Source organism: Coenobita brevimanus, chromosome 61, assembly GCF_032717465.1.
Source record: "Coenobita brevimanus isolate Jiangsu-jjx chromosome 61, ASM3271746v2, whole genome shotgun sequence".
Classification (NCBI taxonomy): domain Eukaryota; kingdom Metazoa; phylum Arthropoda; class Malacostraca; order Decapoda; family Coenobitidae; genus Coenobita; species Coenobita brevimanus.
The window spans coordinates 4,783,001-4,799,886 of NC_137014.1; the positions used below are offsets into that span (position 1 = coordinate 4,783,001).

Consider the following 16,886-nt stretch of genomic DNA (forward strand, 5'->3'; position numbering starts at 1 on the left):
TTTATCCTTATGTGAATGAAATTGTCTGGAATTCTTGATGACAAGATGAAATGTGCCTCGTCAGAGAGAGGTTTGGATGACCAAGTGTACTCATTTATTTTATCCTCCTTATCTCCATACGACACACCTGCTGGAATGGAAGGCTTGCATATATCCTTCATTAAACCCTTCACGGCAATAATTTACTTCTGCTCTGAATAAAAGCGTTTGTGACAGCAAGGGTAAGCACAAAGAAATCTCGCTTGAGTTTAAATGTTAAAGAAAATTGGCGCTTTTTTTTTTTTTTTAATATTGGAGTTAATTTAGGCATTATACAACTTTCAGGTACCTTTGAAGAGGGTCCTACACATGGTGGCGCTCTGAACCTTAGATAGAGTGAAGAAGCTGCGGCGTCTACCCAGGTGCCAAGCGTCTTCATATTTCCCTTCATCTCACGTTGGGGAAGGACCCTGGTCTGATCTTGATGAGACGCTATCTATCACAACTATGCCGGTTCCCTGTACGGTGTATGGACGGTACCGTAACTGTAGGACGGGATCACGGAAACGGCGGTCAACGAATCTGCTCGGCCAAACAGACAAGGGTTAAACAACAACAGCAATAACAACAACAACAACACTAACGAACGAGTACTGTTAGCTTAGAGAATCTCATCAAAATGTAGATGTTAACCCTTCACTCCGATGACGTAGTTCTTGATCCCAAACGATTATATTAGCTTAAGGGAGCCTTCTCAACCTGGTGGAATTAGAAGCAACCTTAAATACAAAATGCAACCTATAATAGAAGAGATTTTTCCCAAGTTTAATGAAAATCACTTTGAGGTACCGAGAATAAAATAGAAAATACGTGGCCAGATTGAAGCGATGAGGCAAAATGAACACTACAAACCACCGTGTATCAGTGGCAATTTCATCACTGTGGGAACTGTACTGGTGTCATTGGAAGCACACTCGTACAGCAATCGAGAGGTCCTGAGTTCAATTTCCGGGCTGGTATGGGGCCTTCGAGGGCTCCTGGATCTTAAACTGGTGCAGCTGCATTCATAGGTAGAGGGACATACCTGGTCGTGTTTACAATACTGTCCATTGATGGCTGGATGTGGACTTATTTTACTTACTACCTGGTGTATTGATAAAAACCACATGGGGCAGTAAGGGAAATAATTATACATCCCACCAGCCGAGAATACTTTAGGAGACAACACATGTAGATGGGGTGGAGAGGTATATGAGAGAGGGGGGTGTGAATTGGGAGCAGGGCAGTGAAATGGCGGGGGACAGGGCGACGTGGAGGCGATTTGTTTGTGGCCAACCCGTATGTGATTAAGGCGTCTGGCAATAGACAGATAGACCTGTAGATGCGTGTCGCTCCCTATAGCGGCAGCTGCACCAGGATTGTAAATTTGATGGTTGCTTATTGAGGTATGGGGAAAAACAGAGACTTGACTCATATTGACTGTCTGCCTTCATGACCTTCACGCAGTTGATATTCACGAATCTAAGCCGTCTTGGGTTCGTATCTTGTTCGTTAAGAAGGTTCCCAAACACCTCTTCCTTAGCGATTTGTTATTGGATATGGCTGGCTAATATCCTTCTGTATGTTTTCTATGCAGAGTATGGCGATATTTTTATGATTTATATAACACTGGGATGGACAGTAAGGTGGAATATGGAAAATAAATCGCTTAGGAAAAGATGTTAGGGAGTTTCCTTAACCACGAGAATCAATCCTGGTATCTTGGCCTCGTCAGGAAGATCACTGGAATGGGAAGCCAAAACAAATCGATTTCTAATCTACTGTCTCAGTCACTCCTCTGATCATCAACCTCTGTAGACCAGTGACGTACATTTACTTCTTTTGTATTTATTTTATCTGCAGACGATTTTATTCATCTTAGGGGATACTTAATGGTGAAAATGGGTTAATCAAGGCTGTCTCGTCCTTCCTGTTCGAGAAATCTACAATATACAGAAGAAACTGTGTAACAAGTATATAATAAGACTGAAGTAATCGGATTCAGTGTACTAATTATTGCTCTTCCCTTTCTCCTTTAAATTAGTGGAGTATTTCATTCTTACTCCCACACCATTTAAACCCCTTCAATCCGGTGACGTACTTTCTTGATTAGTTTTGCTACCAAGAGACGATTCTGTTGAACTATGGAGAAAGCCTAAACAGCGAAAGGGTTAATAAAGTCTATGTCTAAGGGTTCCAGTTCCACAAATCTCTAAATTTCAATCAAACTTGCTGTTGAAGCAATACTGTATATCAAGAACATTATCAGAGTAAAGTGGTTAGCTCATTCAGTCTGATGATGTACAGATTCATTTATTCTTGCAATCTCCAAGCAGATATATTCAGCGAAGATAAGATTTTTTTTTTTTTTAATATCCCTTTATAAAACTCTCAGTACTAAAAACTTTTCCTAAGATTGGAGGTGACAAGAATAAGAGACTTTTCGAAACTGAGTGGCTAGATGCAGCCTTCGTTAATCCGCACACTAACCTGGTGACCTCCTAGACAATCATAAGGAGGGAGTAACAACGAAATTAAGGATGACGTACTCTGGTCGAAGAAAAACTAGAATTAATCTCTACCCTTTGTATTGAAGTTATCGAGTTTTCTTCACGGAAAGCTTTGAGACACGGTACTATTTCTTCCCATTTATTAAAGTATTTCATTTATACACGTGTTTTCACTTTCCTGTTACTGGCTGCTACAGAAGTGCGGTGTACAAAATATGTCGCTATGACTCTGGTGTGATGATATTTCTAAAGCCACTAAGAATACGACGCAGAGATGTCTGTATTCTCGTCGGTTAAGAGAGCTACGTAGAATCTAATTATAAGCCATTTATTTTTGGATATGGCTGGTTAATATCAACTTGCATGTGTATTTCAATGGTTTAAATGCCACAGAACATAGTAAGGAGTAACAAGCAAAATAAATCGCCTGGGAAAAGGTATTAGGGAGCTTCCTTGACCAACAAGAATACCAACCACAGCTAAAGAAATTCCCCCGTACCTTTTCCTCACCAGTTAATTTCTGTCTATACATTCCTGTATGACATTTATGGATACTACACCAATATTAGAATTATGCAAGGAACTCAGGGAGCAGTACTGAAGTGTATGGAGGTATAGACAAAGCTCGAAATAAGGTGCCAGAAAGATTCCCAGCTCGCTGAGACTAGTTATCAGGAGCTCCCTAACACATCTCTTTAAGCAATTTATTTTGTTTATTACACCTTATCACCTCCAGTATGTTGTTTCATTCTGATATTGCCATACTCTGCACAAATAATGTATACAAGGATATTAACCACCCACATCCAAAAATAAACCGCTAAGGCAGCCTCCTTATACCGGACAAGAATACAGGCCTAAGACTCACGGCACCAGTGTTGACCATGCTCCTTTCACTAAACCTTGCCCAGATTATCGTCTTTTCGCAGCATACATCCCGTAGCTCAGGGGCAAAATCAGATAATACTACGGTTCTACATCTTTTCCATGGCACTTCTTCTTGACTAGCATTATACTTGTGCTAGTCTGTTGTTACATCTCATCACTCAAGATGGGGAGATGGCAATTTTAGACCAAGTTAAAGTGAAAAGAGAATAATCACTGGCACTCCGGCTGCCCCATACCTTGCATGCTACCCTCACTTACCTGTCTATCCTTTTCACTCATAACACACGAAGGTAACATCAGTATTATGAGGCATATTCTAACTCTTATGTTTGCGTCTTTCCAGGTATTTTATTGCACCTAAAGCTAGACAGTTTTATTCAGTGACTTGCTAATAAGGAAACTTGGGTGTGTTAATATTGTTACCGTAATTATCTCGTACTTTGGACAACAGTAGTATTTTATTTCGCTAACGCTAGGTGATTTTATTTGCCTAGGAGAATTACGCTATCATCTTTTGCGAGTATAACATTACTGTACATCACGCACCTTCATGGAAACGAGTAGCATAACTTCTCTTTCGTCAGTGAATTAGAAGAATGTTCAATCTCAGCTTACACCGCCAGCTGCCTGAAGCCTTGTCGTATACGGTACTTAATTACAAGGCCGTAATATTAACCCTTCATTTCCATGAAATATGATAAGTTTTAATACTGCTATCTTCATTAGGTATTATTCAGCTTTAGGGAGGCCTTTTGCATTGGAGGCGCTCATACATATAAGTTCCAAAATATGATTCGAGGCTTGGTGATTCAAGCTGATGAAATAATATACAAGTTCCATAGAGTACTTGAAGGTCTGATGATTCCCAATAAATCAGTGTTAGTGACCGCCAGTTGACGCTATTTTCTTGTATGCATGTTTAGAGCTGGTAGACATAGTTCAATTGTTGATGCATCAGCGCCCAATACACACACCACCTTCTTAACCTTTCTCAATTTACTCTTCCATCACTGGATACTGCATGAAGACAAGAATAATTTAACATGTAGCAGCGGTGAGATCAAACATTAGCCATTATCGGACAAGGGAAGCCGCCCTTATGTGAATTTGCTTAACATATTACGCGAAAATGGGAACCCGCGCTTCGCTGATGTTGCTTAATTGTGTGTGTGTGTGTGTGTGTGTGTGTGTGTGTGTGTGTGTGTGTGTGTGTGTGTGTGTGTGTGTGTGTGTGTGTGTGTGTGTGTGTGTGTGCGCGTAAACCATGGGAAGGACACAGGTCCATGGAAAAAAAAAAAAAGATCAATCAGGAAAAAAGGTACACGAAGGAAAATAGGAACATGAATATAAGTCAGTAGGGGGAAAACAAACCCAAGGAGTGAAATAGGTCTTTGGCAGAATTAGGTTCATGAAGGATAGTAGGTAAACGGTGAATAATAGGTCCATGAGAAAAATAGGTTCATGAGGAAAATAGGTCCGCGAGGAAAATAGGTCCATGGAGGAATATAGGTCCATGAGGAAAATAGGTCCATGAGGAAAAAACGGGTCCAGGAGAGAGAAAAAATCAAAATAAAAGGTACTAGTGAATATTGCTGTCTTCACCTACGCCCACTAGGAAACACTCTCCCAAACAATTTCCTCCAAAGGACCTGTTCCCCTCATAAACCTACTTTCCCACATGGACCTATTCCAGCCCTAGACCTGCTTACTCCACGGGTCTCTCCCCCCACCCACAAGCCCACCCATCAATCCACATATTCACCCGTTCTTCTAGTCCAATAATTCTGTCTCCTGCCTTGTCCTCTGGGAAGCCATACACCCACAAACCCATCCACAAAAGCCATCCACACGTGCACAGCCACACACCTCACCCACACACTCTATCCACCCTGCCCACCCTGTCCTGCCCATCCACTGCACTCATGCCACCCACCCCACCCATCCCACGCACCCCACTCAATTACCTCACCCACACTGGCTATTTTGCGTGTCCACCAACCCACCCACTAAAACACCCTAACCTACCTATCCGCCCCCCTCCCCACCCAAACCCGCCCCACCTTAAATGTCTCATGTTTATTCTGGACAAAAATCTGTTGTGTTGATGGTTAACATGAAGGTTTTAAGGATCTCTTCACTGTATGCGTTGTCATCTTTTCACACCATATAACAAGAGAAACTAAGAAGGACTTATGTATGAAGTTTGTTAAATAGTTTCTTAATTTCTCCCCGTTCTTTTGCATGTCTTATTTCTTTCTCAGTTAATCTTTATATATTCGACTTGGCTACAGTTTACCATTACTATTTCTTTAATTCCATGGAAAAAAAGCATTTACATCTTGACTTACAGTAAATGGAATGCTTTCATGCGAAATACCGAGTTACCCATGAACTCTTTCATTTTCTTTTAAGTATCCTTTAGCAGAAAATGCAGTATTAGTGGGAAACACCTCTAAATTTTAAAGCCTCTCCAACATTTCCGGGTGTTTGGACTTACGCTAGATGGTATGTAAAGAGTCTAAATATAATCCCAGTTATCAACCGTCTACTTCCCCATCAAGAGCATAGAGATATTTAAGATGACAGTGACCATTCGCCTTCCCGTGCCTGGCCTTAGGCTATATGAACAATAATCAGCAAATAGCCCTCGAAAGTCTTATAGAAAAGGGTGTGACGAATGACAAAATCAGTTGCCGAATTAGCAGTCAACCATCAAATCGGCACAGGAATTGTCATTAAACGTGGCTGGACATTGTTCGATCAGGTCGGCCCACATTTTAAAGCAGTGCAAGAGTGCGAGTGAGTGCCGAATCACAGTCAATGACTGAGTGAGGGAGTGAGCAAGTGAATGAGTGCCTCGGGAGTTAGCGAGAAAGAGTGGGTGGGGAGTGAGTGAATTAGAGTGACTCCCTGAAAAGTGACCAAGGGTGTGTGGAGGGAGTGGCAGAGTGGATGAAAGAATGAGAGGACAGTGAATGAACGAAAAGTGAGAAAAGAGTGAGTGATTGGGGATTGACTGGTTGGGTGAGAGAGAGCGAGGGTGCAATGAGTGGAGGCTGAATGAGAGAGTGAATGAGTGAAGGCTGAAAGAGAGTGACTGAGTGAAGGAGTGAGTGAATAACAGTAATGAGTAAGTGAGTAGAAAGTGAATGAACGGAGACTACGTGAATGACTTAGCAAAGTAATGAGGAGTGGGTGACTGAGTGAGTGGAGACTGAATTAGTGAATGAGTGACTAAGTGAACGAATGAATGAGTGGGGAGTGAGTGAATGAGTAAGTGAATAAATGTGAAGTAAGTAAAAGGGGAGTGAGCGGTTTGAGTGACTACCAAGTGATCAGGTGAGTGAAATAAGAGAGAGAAAGACTTAATTGAGTAGTTACAGTATGGGTGGAGATAGGGTGACTGGGGGTGTGGGAAGAGGAAGTGGATAAATGGAGTGTTGGGGGGAGGGAGTAAGTGAGAGTGGAGTGATGTGGAGAGTTAAAGTGAAAAGCATGAGGAGGGTGAAATAGGACAAGTAAAACGGAGGGACGGAGTTGGAGGAGGGTTGGGGGAGGGGGCAAAGTTGTATGGAGAGTTTTAGTGGGGAGGAAGGGAGAGGAAAATCGAGACAGAGAGAGTGAAAAGGCATGGAAGGAGTTGGAGATAAAGTGGAGCGTGCTTTTTGTGGAGAGGGGAGGGGGAAATGAGGAGGTGAGAAAAGAAAGGAGGGAGTGATGGTCGAAGACAGGAAAAGGATGAGGGGAAGGAAAGGGGAAGGATCAAATGAAGGAAGGAAGAGGTGAAGAGAGGAACGGCAAGAGGATATGGTGAATTAACGAAAAGAGAAGAGGAGATGACTGGAAATGTATGGAAAGGATTGGGGGCAGAGAGAAGAGCTGGGGTGAGAGGAGGAGGAAAGGGGTGAGGGGGTATGAAAGGGAAGAATGTGAGGGAAGAAAAGTGAGGGATGCTGTGAGAAAAGATTGTCAGGTGAAAGAGGAGACACAGGTGTAGGATATGACGAAGAATGAGATAAAGTGACAGGAAAAGGGAAATAGTGGACTACAAGTTGGGGGAAATGGGAGTGGGCTATGGGACGGTGGTGGAGTGAAGCAGTGAGGGAAAGTGTAGGAGAAAGAGGCTGTAGGGAGGAGGGGGAGATAAGGGGACACGGTGTGGGGGATGGGAGGAAGAGAGGAGGGAGATGACGGGAAGGGGAAAGGGGGGACAGGACAAGAGGGAAGAATGTAGATGGGGAAAGATGCGAGGTTTCAGGGGAATACTTACCTATGTTACTGTACTCTGTATCTGGACTCATCTGGAATTCTTCATATGGATTTGTTATTGCTCACTGTGTCATCTCAACGTAGCTAGCCAAACCTTTGTGTTTTCAACAGTTTAACCTTTTCGTTAATCATTACAACTTGTATACTGACATTTTGACCTTCATTATCTGTGACAAATTATTAATGATCAAGTATTGTATCTTGGCTGATTTCTGTATTCTGATTTAACATGGCTTTTGCTGGCATACCATGATCTGTAATCACTTTTGAAATGTCTCCAATTCATCCTCTTGTGTAATATCACGACTATACAGCTGCCCTAACTCTACTATATCTTCACTCATTCTACATCCATTCACTTACGGTACTCCTTATACTCGCGTGGGTAAAAGTCTGCTTTCGTGGACAAAGGTAAAAAATATAAATCTCCGGTCGGTCAAAAAACGAAAAAAAAAAGTATGCGTTGATCGAAAAGAAAAAAATACCAAACCGTTCAAAGGCTCCTAGCGATATATTCAACAGCAAATGGAAAAAAGCATGAAAGTACAGTGCCAGATACTGACTACCAGGAAAGACAACCCACCAAGCAAAGTACAGGCAAAGACGGAAAGGCAACCCACCAAGCAAAGTACAGGCAAAGACACAAATATCTTCCTTAAGTCTGACGAACCAATAGCGGAAAAGTCGAACCAACTGAGACAGGCATTATTTGAGACCAGATTTTCGTTGTGTCTCGTAAGTTGTAAATTTTCTTCAGACAAAAAATGGGATGATACTTGTTTCTCTGACTGTACAAACGCCCTTACAGTCACTGGGCCAAAGGGAATTACCGATTCCACACTTTAGTTTGCAGACTATGATATCGTATATGTTATTCCAAGCATTTACATACAAGTTTAATAAAATATTTAGTATTTTCTTTACCATTTACCTAAACAAGTAGTATTATCGTGTGTGTGTGTGTGTGTGTGTGTGTGTGTGTGTGTGAGAGAGAGAGAGAGAGAGAGAGAGAGAGAGAGAGAGAGAGAGAGAGAGAGAGAGAGAGAGAGAGGGAGAGAGAGAGAGAGAGAGAGAGAGGGAGAGAGAGAGAGATTACGACTGCAACTCTTTGCATGTTTCTGTCTATGACTATGTATCTAGATAACGGGGGTCAAAACTGCTTGTAAAGTCAGTCTCGTTCTTGTCTTGCCTAAAATGTTCGTCATGAAATTGCTTCAGCCTAAAACTTTCAGGGGGAAAAAAAATCTCGGAAACTGTGCCAATAAAGGGAAACTGCGTGGAGCTGCCCTTCCCCCCTCACTAACATCCGCTGGTATCTTGGTCCTCTCTCCACAGGCCGGGTCTCATCAGGAATTATTCGAGGGGAAATGGGTTGTTGGTGATACTTGTTAACGGGTACTGCAGAGGAGAACAAAATGACTGATCATCCCCTACGTGAAGCTCATAATAGATCTGGGCATTATTATATCAAGGCCAACTAAACATCCTCCTGAAACTTACCCGTGCAATTGGTAGTATATGACTGAAAACAACTACCTGTAAACTAACGGTATCTTTTATCTCTTTCGCAAACGCATTCTCCATTTAATCCCGTCTTATCCCGGATAGAAACATTATGGTTGTGTTCCTGAGTGTGAATGTACACGTGTAAACACACACACACACACACACACACACACACACACACACACACACACACACACACTCTCTCTCTCTCTACATTTATATTAAGTATATATATACATACACGGATTTACACACACACACACACACACACACACACACATATATATATATATATATATATATATATATATATATATATATATATACCTATCTATCTATGAGTATATATATTTTTATTTATAATATATACTCTATCTACTGTATCTATCTATCTATCTATCTATATATATATCTATCTATCTATCTATCTATATATATATATATATATATATATATATAGATATATATATATATATATAGTATATATATATATAGTATATATCTGCACCGGATCGAAGGGTCAGCTTCCAGGAACGAGATTATTTACGAAAATGGTAATATGCTTAAGCTTACCTTGCAAAAATATGGTGTTATTGAACGGCGTTAATTAGCGACAGACTTTTTTGCCTCTCCGACAGGCTTAAACTCCCGTTAAAAAATTGCCAAGGCTTCAATGCACGTCGAGTGAAATGTTTGGGTAAAACACGACGTAATCCTGGAAAACATGTAGGAGCTGCTAACAATCAACAAACATGGCCTAACAAAAACCTAATGCTATTAAATCAAAAGCCATAACCTAACCTAATCTCGGTATGGGAAAAGGGACTCTCTCTCTCTCTCTCTCTCTCTCTGTCTGATATGACTATATTAGCCTATGCACATTAGGAAGAGTCGAGCATTACTGATTCGAACATTTTTTTCATACATCAAGCTTTACATATCATTCATCTTTTATACCTTAACAACAATAATAAGTGAGAATGATAAAAAGCTTTTCAACTTTTCCTATTTTTCTCGCTCAATTTTTTCCTAATTATCGAAACTATTCACCGTATCTGAAACGAATTGCTCTACCGTAAAAGTTCTGTATTGATTTATTTATTTACGTTTTTAGGTACTTACTTATTTTGCAGTGTATATTACTTTGTGTAGACCGAGTTCAACAATGGTCGCCAGGATTTTGAACCTGGGAAGTGGATCGGTTTAAAAAAGTGCTCTGAATTGGATTTTTTCTTCCATCATCATCATCATCATTATTTTTTCCTCTTTTATGATCAAAGTTTATTGGCTAGGAACATACCGAATACTTCATTATCTTCTCACGCTGCTTCACACCCTAATTACATCTGAAGTCATTAGCCAGATGATTGCTGAATGAAACAAAAACGATACACCTTTTTCCCGTCTCTCGTGGGCGATGTTTGTCTTTTGCCAATCACGACAAAACTGTTCTGCGTATCGGAAAACTGATTGCATCCCGGGACAAATCGCATTCTCCTCTGTTACTGGGACTGAGGCCATCATGTCTCCAAGGACAATCTTTTCAGCTATAAAATGAGAAAATTATGTGAAGACTGATTATTTCATGGCTGTTTTTTCTTTTTTTAACTGAAGTAAGAAGTTAAGACTCCTGAAAAAAAAAAAAAAAAAAAAAAAACAGTAATCATTCATGCTGATGCGACTACAGGTTAGTGCGAAAAAAGTGCAAACATTTTATTCCTTTAGATGCATAAAAATAATAATAAAAAAAAATGTATTCACAGCCCGAATGTTCATCGCCCGCCTAAATATGCTAAGGTACAAGCTATCTATAAACCAAATCTAAAGACGAGATATTTTGGCAATAGATACACATATACACATAGACACACACCGACAAAAACTTTACCGTGTTGCCTTGCTAAAGGCGGGCGATAAAAAGCACATACTGCGTTAGGGTATTAATTCACCACTACAAATAAACACGGCCTAATTCCTCCCCCCCCAAAAAAAAAAAAAGGGACGGGGAAAACAGCGCAAAATAAAATAACACAAGCTAGAGAAGAACTGTGATGGGCCAACATTCATTGACACAAACTATTAAGACAAATTATTGCTAACGCTTAAATGGTACTTGCTGTCTCATGGGGGAACGGTAAACCATCCAGAAATACGGCCCCTAATACAATCACAGGATCCATCAACGACAGTGCTCAGTTCCCATTCTCTCCTCACTCTATTAGGGCGGGATGGCATCAACTCCTCTCTCCGCCGCTCCATACAATTTGCCTCCCGTACAGCACCCATCTTGTGTTGTTGTTCCCCATTTTAGTTGCTCCCCACTCATTTATCAACTTATTATCCTACTTCGTCAGGAGCCACACTTCACTCATCAACTTATATTCCTACTTCGCCATGAGCTACACTTCACTTATAAGCCTGTTTCCCTACTTCGTCATGAGCTACTCTTTACTTAACCTATTTTCCTATTTCGTCAGAGCTACACATCACTTATCATCCTATTTCCCTACTTCGTCAGGAGCAACTCCTCGCTTATCAGCCTATTTCCCTACTTCCACGCTTCACTTATCAATCTCTTTCCCTGCTTCAAACTTCAAACTACACCTTTCCGTATCACCCACTCCCAACTCTAACTTTATATCAACGTCAGGCAACCTCTTCACATCTTACCTGGCCATCAACCCAAGAACTAAGAATAATGAGAAATTTTCGGACAGTATGAGAAATTGGTGCTCCCTACGTGTCAACAAGTGGGTTGGTGGAGGGTTAGTGCCCTTCCCCGTAAAACAAATAACTCAAAGTCAAATGGCCACCCCTTACGGGATAATGGCGTCTGGCAATAGATAGATAGATGAGAGAAATTCCGATGGCAAACTTTCACCCTTTGTTTTTGCTGACACGCAAGACTAAGTGGTGCGTCTTTCTCTGTACTTTATTTTACATATTGGTCCTTATTGTCCTCTAAGCGGCTGTTTTTAAACCTGCTTTCTAGGCGCCAGACAGGGTATTTTGCTTTATTCGACTCGCGCGCGCGCGTGCTTGTGTGTGTGTGTGTGTGTGTGTGTGTGTGTGTGTGTGTGTGTGTGTGTGTGTGTGTGTGTGTGTGTGTGTGTGCGCGTGTGTGTGAATAAAATACCTCAGAAAGTTTTCGTTCGTTTTTAATCAAACTTGGTGGAATGGTTGAGGATTAGCCAAAGGGCTGACTTAGTGTTTTTGAGAGCAATGGGTCAAAGGTCAAACTCACAAGATTAGATCAAGAACTCCACTAGCCAAATCAGCTTGAACAGTTCTTATCCGATTTAAACTAAACATTGTGGAAGGGTTAAAGCAGATGCAAGAACGGGGTGAGTTGATTTTCAGAGGAAATAAAGTCACATGGTACGGCATAGGTTCGATCCGTGTGTCTAAATGTGATCAAAATAACTACAACACCTTTGATCTGATTTGGACCAAACTTGGCGGACGAGTTGAGGGTCAGCCAAGGGGTTGTTCTAAAGTTCATGAGAGCAGTAGGTCAAAGATCACTGTCACATGGAGGGGTAAACTTAAACTTCTTTAATCCGATTTCGACCAAATTTCGTGGAAGGGTTTATTAAAGTAAGGCGGGAATAAGGGAAGTCGATTCTGAGAATAATCAATGAAATCTCAAGGTCGCAGGCAAAGGTCGAATTTCAGGGTCACATGCCAAGGTGAAATGAAACAGTTTCAATCAAATTCAGGATAAAGCAAGGATGAAGGGATCTGATTTTGAGAGCAACCAGTCGGAAGTCAAGGTCACGGGGCAAGGTCAAGCATTCCCTTAGACCAAATAGTGGACACGAGGGTACTGGAATCTTTAAATTTTCCTTCTTGCTATCTTTGTATTTCCCGCATATTTTTCATCGATCCCAGAAGACACTAAATAAACCCTACAGTCTGAGGACGTCTTTCTTCAATTATTCTTGCTACGTCTACTTTTTTAGTCGAAATTTTCCAAGCTAAATGAAGTAATTAGCCCTCATTAACCTCCCCCGCACCTGACCTCTTTGCCGAGTTAAATAATTTCGTCCGGCAGGAGTAAACGAAGATGGACGTGACCCGATTGAAAGAGTTTAAGCGTAACGAGGAACATGACTCGACTAGGAAGGGTTTCTTTTCTAAATGCTCCGAAAATATTATGACTATGAAGGTGTAAAAGGCATAATATATCACTAAGACGAAAGTGACTGGCAGCTTTTAATAACACCTTAAAAACACGACACACACACACACACACACACACACACACACACACACACACACACACAAAGGAAAAGGAAAAACAAGGATCGATCCCCCGTCGTAACTTGGATATGTTTTTGCAAAATTAACGACAGACATGAACGACTTTGCACTTTTTCTTACCAGTTCTTCCCGCTGAAAACATATCTAACCAACAACAACAATTGTCGTCTCGTAACTTGTTTTGGAGATGCAGGAACTGTGGGAAGGTACTGCCCTCCTTTCCCTGGCTTCAAGAGAAATTATATCACAGTTACGACACAAATTCATCGTAAGTGTGTTTGTGAATCTGGTTCCAAGTCCACAGCTGGTATGAAACTGCACAAGAATTCTCCCCATAAAGATGAAGGCCCCTCATCCCATTAATTTTTGCTTTAGTCCCAGTGTTCTTGGGATGATTCTTGGCTAGTTCATTTTTTCACGACAATGACGCAATTAGTGTTTTGTTCATGCTCCCCACAGTTATTTTTACCTATCTTAATTTTTTTCTCACCTGGAAGGGTTAGATATTTAGTATTTATTATCCCTTTCACTTAAACAGGTCTTGTCTGAGCCAAATAACATCGAATAAAATAACCTGGAGGATGCACTTTTTATTTATACAGAGGAATATAGAGATTAACGAGACTAACAAAATTAAAGGGGAATTAAGGTCTTCATTGCTGTCACTATATTTACAGTCTTTCTGCTTCCTGTTTCATGACCCAGAGAGCAGTGTACATTAAAAACTACACCCAAAGACACGGCATATATTACACACTAGCACAAGTAACTCTCCCGCCGAGCCCATTAAGGAACATCACTGTGCCTTTCTCTTCTTAGTTCGTACTCTCGTCAGCTTGGAAGACTTACTAGCACCTTTCCATGAGCGATTTATTTTATTACAACATATTCTTCCCCTGTATGCTGTTTACATCTTTTTCATATCGACATAGAGTACATCGCTAACATAAAAGAATATATTAATGTACCGGATTCAAATCACTAGACAGAGGTGCCAGGCAGTCCTTTCCCTTGGTGTTCTCTATTCTGAAAGTGATAAATCTTGCCATTACCCCCCCTTCCTCTCTCACACACACACACACACACACACACACACACACACACATACACGTTAAGTCTTTGTTCATACATAAAGAACGTTCGTGTTGGGGCAAAAATACTGTATCGTCATTATCATCGTTATAGCCATCATTATCAAATGAACCTTATTATCATTATTATTATTATTATTTTTTTTTTTTGGCAACAACGCATAGGGAGAGTTAGGGTTCAGAAAACAAGGAGAGAGAAAAATCGACAGAGGGAGAACAAATCAACAGCATGCCTAGCACAATGGACCCGACACTCTTTCACTCAATATTGAATCCCCCAGAAGCCTGGCTGTATCTCACGGGCGTAACCATAAGCCTATGCACATATTTATTAGCATCTCTGTATATTTTCTGGTACTTATCATATGTGGGCGCTTTCTATAAGTAGGCATAATATTACTCCACAATTAAGCAAAGTACATTTTAGAGTAGTTTTCATTGGCTGGGTTATTCGATCAATCCCACATCATCTCCATCTAGGTGTAGGATCCCGAAGCTTGGCCCAGTATTAGCGTGTATATCAGGATCAATGACCACAGTTCTCTTCCTGGTGATATCACGTGATCCAGACATCTTCACTTAACTTCCCAAATCAAAACAATCCTATTCCAACATAGGCATTTTCGAATTTTGTAAGTAATAGGGAAATAAGGCATACATCCTTCCAATCTCTATATACAGTTTTGTACTCTCTATTTCGATATAGCCCACTGATTCCCAGCCAGCGTGCCACAGACAGCCCAGGGTAACACAGAATCTCACACTCTTTTTTTTCTATACTAATCAAAGTAGTAATTAATGGATATTGATGCTTTTGGCGGTACACTGCCTTCCGCTCTGAGGATAATATAATTTACATGCCTAGATTATATCACGCTCTCCTTCCTTCTCCTCCATTCCTCCCTCCCTCCACCTCTCTCTCTCTCTCTCTCACACACACACACACACACACACACACACACACACACACATACAAACGCACGTTAATTGCATCAACTCAATCTTCCTACCTCTTTTTTTTGTTTTCTTCAGTGGAAAAGGGACTAAGGTTACTCTAAAACACTTTATTTGGGTTGAAGCGAAATTGTTCCTTTAGTGAATTCAGAGGAAAAGAAAAAAAGACTTATAACCACTGTCTTACATATGTAGTGGTGCATGATGGTAAATGAGACTTAAAAATGACTCCAAGACCTAATCACTTTGAGATCAAGTGGTTATGAGAGTTTGGTGAATTGTAAGGTGTGGTGGCGTAAAGGGTGTGGTGACGCACAGGGTGTGGTGACGTACAGGGTGTGGTGACGTACAGGGTGTGGTGATTTACAGGGTGTGGTGATTTAAGAGATGTGGTTTACGGCGTGTAGTGACTTACCAAGGTGTGGTGACTTAAAGGTGTGGTGAATTGCACGTTATGGTGACTGAATGGGTTGTGGTGACTCCCTGCATGGCGATTTACGGGTTATGGTGCTTTACCGAACGTGGTGACCTAAAGGCGTGGTGACTGACGGTGGAAGGACGGCCACTAGTTTGTTGTCTGCCACGTTAGCAAGGTCCTGGCCGCGGGTCATGAAGGAGTAGCTGAAGTCGTCCTCGGGGTACAACACTAACCCTTCTGCTGCGGTGTTGTCAGGCCCCGGCACCCCTTCCACCATTTGAGGTCTTCTGGTCTGGGGTCTTGTATGTTAATTTTCCTGAACTTAAGGCAGGTTGGTTGGTCATACTTTAACCTTAACTCATACCATTACCAAAAGCTTCACAACCAGAGGAAAGTAATAATTGCAAGAAAATATACGACACAGTAATTACTACTAATCATCATTATGCTGGTACATGATTATACGACTTAGTCAGGCCTTTATTAATACGGTCCGTGGTCACTAAATTTTGAGGTCCTATTTATAAAGTGTATTTAGCTAATTATATATATGATTATTTGCTTTTGCTCTTATCTCCGCCAGTACAGTTCCCAGGCACTTCACTAAAAAACAAATTATTTTTAGTATCATGTGACTGAAAATGGAGACTTTATGACAGTATCTAATCAGGACTCTACGAACAAACGATCCCTGTATCCACCCACCTCTTACTGACCATCTGGGCCTGGGCACCTTGTGATACCCATGGTCCTTAAGCAGTGTCTGATACTAATACTAGTAATTTTCCCCTTCATTCCTTCCATTCCCAGACAGTAGTATTGGTCTGTGAACCTTGGAAAGAATAACTGCAACGCAGTAATTTGCTTCCAATTCATACTGTACTGTAATCTATGGATAAGATCTAGGCCCGAATTCTCGTCGGTTAAGGAAGCTCCCTAGAACCTTTTCCTTAACGATTTATTTTTAGA

The 16,886-nt window shown here is 41.1% G+C and overlaps 1 protein-coding gene across 1 annotated transcript in view; it reads left to right on the forward strand.

The window, feature by feature from the left end:
- Positions 1-15,294, forward strand: part of LOC145403582 (uncharacterized) — a 52,807-nt gene extending 37,513 nt beyond the window's left edge. Inside the window, exon 8 of the mRNA XM_080275260.1 lies at positions 15,252-15,294. Coding sequence (XP_080131386.1) covers positions 15,252-15,294 — 43 coding nt within the window. The remainder of the gene's footprint in view (positions 1-15,251) is intronic.
- The last annotated feature ends 1,592 nt before the right edge of the window (positions 15,295-16,886 follow it).